Source organism: Apis dorsata, unplaced genomic scaffold (genome assembly GCF_000469605.1).
Source record: "Apis dorsata unplaced genomic scaffold, Apis dorsata 1.3 scaffold_598, whole genome shotgun sequence".
Lineage (NCBI taxonomy): Eukaryota > Metazoa > Arthropoda > Insecta > Hymenoptera > Apidae > Apis > Apis dorsata.
Window position 1 is genome coordinate 560,609 of NW_006263802.1, and position 4,311 is coordinate 564,919.

Here is a 4,311-nt window from a genome sequence, read left to right on the forward strand (position 1 = left end):
GCCCAAGGCGTAGCTAGTAAATTTCCAACCGTGCAACGGTGTCCCTATGTCTCGTCCAATCGAAGCCGAGATAAGATAAAGCAAGGGTCGAGACGACTTGCACGCCCTGTATCTCCGTGAAAATTAGCCGATTTCTCCGTTAACAGCGTGTCTCATCCCCCCGTCGATTCGAAAAGTTCGACCTTAACCTTCGCCCTGCCCGTAACCCCAATCTGGCTTCCCTCCCTCAAGATTAACGACACGTTCCTTTGAATACAGGCCGCGATAAGTCTGATAACACGGGCAAAAAAGTTATTTAACTTTTGCCGGACGAGGGGGGTGGCTTTCACGGACTATCGGCCGTCGACACGATGACAAACGAGAGGGATACTCGTCTCGATAAGTAGCCAGGAAACTAGCTTAGATTAGATTAAAAATGAGAGGGTATCACGATTATTTTTTGAGGGATCATCTTCGTTGTCTCTTCGAAGATGCGCTAAACTGTGTGTTGAGATATTGATGAAGAGGGTGACATTAAGAGTTATAATCGGTGTGTGGGTTTTTAGTTAAAATGTGAATATTTTTAATATTTTTAATTGAAATATAAATGAATAAGATTTTCGAAAAGAGATATATCTAAATCATCATTAATTTAATGTTTTTAATTAACATTGACATAAACTAAATAATATATGAATAAATTAATCATTCAAAGCAATATGAATAGAAATAAGAAGAAAATGTATTAAATGAAAAATTCATTATTCCAAAAAAAAAAAAAATAGAAACTTGCTACCTTTTCTTTTACTTCATTTTTTAGATTATTATACATTTAAATTTTGCATACACATCCGCAATCTATTTATTACTATAATAATTCCATGATCCCAGAGATTAAAAAAAAAAACCCTCAAATCTCCAAATAAACGTTTCAATTTCACCATCATCGGACAAAATATTACAAAAACCTTCCAATATCCCGCCATCTTTCCACCTTATCTCCCCATCATCGAGCTGGAGCTCGCAGTGGGAGGCATCCTTCGATAACAGACGAAGCCGCGATCCTTATAAACGGTAGCCGAACGTGCATCCACTGATACAGGGATCTTTGAGGCACGTGGAGAATAAAATTGGCCGGAACATCCACCCTGAGATAGAAACACACAGAGAGGAAGAGGGGGAGTGCAACGAGGATGTTAGCAACGGTGCGGATCTCCCTCACGGAATCCAAGGAAGAAACTGGAAATCCACTGTTGGGTCGGGGTGGGGAGGAAAGGAGGCGAGATAAATCTGTTTCCAGGCGAAGATCATCGAAATTCCGGGGACGTAGGAGGGTGGTGCACGTAAGGGGTGGCGAAACCGAAAGCAGATGGGGATTGATTGGCTCGTGTCTCTCCGCCGCCTCGTAAAGGCAGCTCTCGGTCGAATCCAGTGCACACAAAGGGTCTTATGCACGCGTGCACGCAATCACGCACACGTCGAACATCGCGCGACTTCCACCCAGGGCGCCACGGTTGCCCTGTAGGGGTAGCTCTGGTAAACACGCGCGTATCGCGTCATTGCGCCCCGCGTGTACTGCCTGGGTCACGCGCATCCTAATATACATAATTCACACACCGAGTACACTGTACACCGGTCGGAATATTTACTTTGCGTGGAATAATTTCGTAAAACTATTATTATACTTTGTCGCGAATTTTTGACGAATTTCATCTTCCGTTTCGTTCAATATTTAATGTTTTTAATTACATTGGTAAACTAAATAATATATGAATAAATTAATCATTCAAAACAACATGAATAAGAAATAAGAAGAAATATATTGAATTTTGTATTACGATGAAATTTGGGTAGATTAATATTCTAGATTTGACTAATTCTTGTAAAATTAATTTTTAAACACATGCATTTCTCTATTTCTTAATTATTATTTTTTATCACATTGTCGATTATAATTTTATTTTAGTCTTGTAATATAAATTCACACTATTAATTCAAAACGAATATGATATTTAATATTTCAAGTATAGATAACGATATCTGAAGAATAATACATTTAAATATTCCAATTTCTCTTCGAAAGCCGTCAAGAGATTATTCAGGACTTCAAAAATATCACTTATTCCACCCTTTATTTAAAGTCCCTTTTTCCTCTATTTCACTTATCTATCCTAAAAATTAACAACCCTTCTTAATCACCCACACGCACGACCCACACAACACCTTCTAGACACGCACAAAAGTACGCTTTGCTCGTTCGCTTCGACCCACGCACACGCGAGTCTCTCGTACGCGGTCAAACGCATAGATCACAGGGACGCGTGTATTGCACGCATACCCAGCCGTACATGGCCGCGATAAACACGCGGGTACGTGTACACGCGTTAAGAACGCGAGCGCGCGGGTTTATGAACAGAGGGTACAAGTTGCGAGGAGAACGAGGATGTATGGAGCAACGGCTATTGTTACGGGTATTATTTGCAGCTAATCGGAATGGCAGAGCGTGAGAGGAGGGAGGAGGGGGTAAGTCTCGGTGGTGGTGAATGCGTACGGCGAAGTGAATGAACGAGCGACGGACGACCGAGCGATGGGGGGAGGAGAGGGGGGGAGGAAGAGGAAGTTCGTGGCATGCCAGGTCAACCTGATTGCGGGCCGGCTCGCCACCACGCCCTGACCCACGAGATTTTCAAGATATCCGACACACGAGAGGGTCGACAGGCGCAGGGGTCAACCAACTCGAACCCCTCGCCTTCGTCATCACGACGTCGACGTCGTCGTGTGTCGTCCCCTTTCGCCTCGATGCGAAACTTTCCTACAGGCCTGACGTGTACTTTAAATAACCGGAGGTGTAGCGTAAGAGGTAGAAGGAGAAGATCGGGAATAGAAACTCACCCGTGTCGAGAGTAGTCGCGAATCGGAGGAACGGTTCACCGATGACTCGAGCTGGTGGTGATTCATCTGAAACAAAACCACGGTTGCTTGTTAGATTGATATGCTGCCTGGGGGATTTCGAGGAATTGGGGAGGATAAAGTGGTGCCAGTCGAGAGATGGAGTTATGGCGGCAATGTATGATTCTAAATTAATTAAGTAAATTTTTCTTTTTAGGTTTTTTTATGATTGGTATTTGCATTGGTTAAGGGTTGGGTTAGTTTGTGTTTTACGATTAGTTATGAAATGTTGTCGAATAGTTCTTTTGGATAGTAAATTGAGATACATTTTTTTATTCATATAAAATAAAATTATATATACTTCTATTATAATTTCTAAATATAATTCTTATCTATATATTATCTAATATAATTATCTATACACGTTTACGTATTTTCTAATTTAAATTATATCTCTTATCAATATGATAAGAGATATAACTCGTCGTGTATCAAAGCAATTTCCTGTTTGTCGAAATATTTAAGTAATCAATGCATTAAAAACTATTTTATGATAATGTAAATGAAACTTTGATGAAATTAATGCTCTTATGAATATTCAAAAATCGAAATTATGAAATAAAACTAAAAAAAAAAAAAAAAAATATCAAAGTTTACTTAAGCACTTAGTTCAATATAATCAAGAAATTATTTCATCTAACATAAATTAATCATATAATATACTTAGATATGTATTCAACGAAACCACAAATAAGTACGTGACAAAAAATTTTTAATCGTATCAAAGTGACTAGCTCTTTATTTTAAAAGATCAAAAGCAACGTGGCAAACATTATTTCGTTCGTGCACAAATTGCCAATTTAGTTTTCGAATGATATATACAACACAGTTACTGCAATTATTATTGTTTTCGGGGGAATAATAGTTACAAAATCGTCGTAACCATTCACGTGCAACATTTATTGATGTGCAACGATTGAACCTGTGCAATTAATTAGTTTGCTATATTAAATTCACGTTTCAGTTAATGAAAAATCTGTCAATCGCTCCCCCACATACCTACATTATAAATAGACGTCGCATTACACGCAATAATACCTTCAATATAGTGATATTTTCACCATCAAATTGATATCACGGATACGCCATATTGCATTCTGTACGCACGAATTCAAATTCTAATCATAATAAGTGTTTCAAAATAATTTTTGACTATCATGAATGTAGAAAAATATTTAGATCGTACAGATACACGTATTAACGATGAAGAAATTCATAGTAAGTAAATGTCTTTCATAAGATTCAATGCACGTATGTTAGCTTCTTGACATAGATTGCTAAACTCGTTAGATAGGATGGGGATTATATTATGATATCATCTTCATTTACGTCAATATTATTATCCGTAAAGAAAAGTGGATTAAAATAACGAAAAAAAAAAAA

The 4,311-nt window shown here is 38.3% G+C and overlaps 1 protein-coding gene and 1 long non-coding RNA gene across 2 annotated transcripts in view; both read right to left on the reverse strand.

The window, feature by feature from the left end:
• Positions 1 to 2,865, reverse strand: part of LOC116186315 — a 26,030-nt gene extending 23,165 nt beyond the window's left edge. The window contains exon 1 of the long non-coding RNA XR_004151279.1: positions 2,318 to 2,865. This is a non-coding gene — a long non-coding RNA (uncharacterized LOC116186315). The remainder of the gene's footprint in view (positions 1 to 2,317) is intronic.
• LOC102680671 (leucine-rich repeat and immunoglobulin-like domain containing-NOGO receptor-interacting protein 4) overlaps positions 1 to 4,311 on the reverse strand; it is a 448,888-nt gene that overhangs the window by 335,660 nt on the left and 108,917 nt on the right. The window contains exon 2 of the mRNA XM_006621177.2: positions 2,872 to 2,937. Coding sequence (XP_006621240.1) covers positions 2,872 to 2,937 — 66 coding nt within the window. The remainder of the gene's footprint in view (positions 1 to 2,871; positions 2,938 to 4,311) is intronic.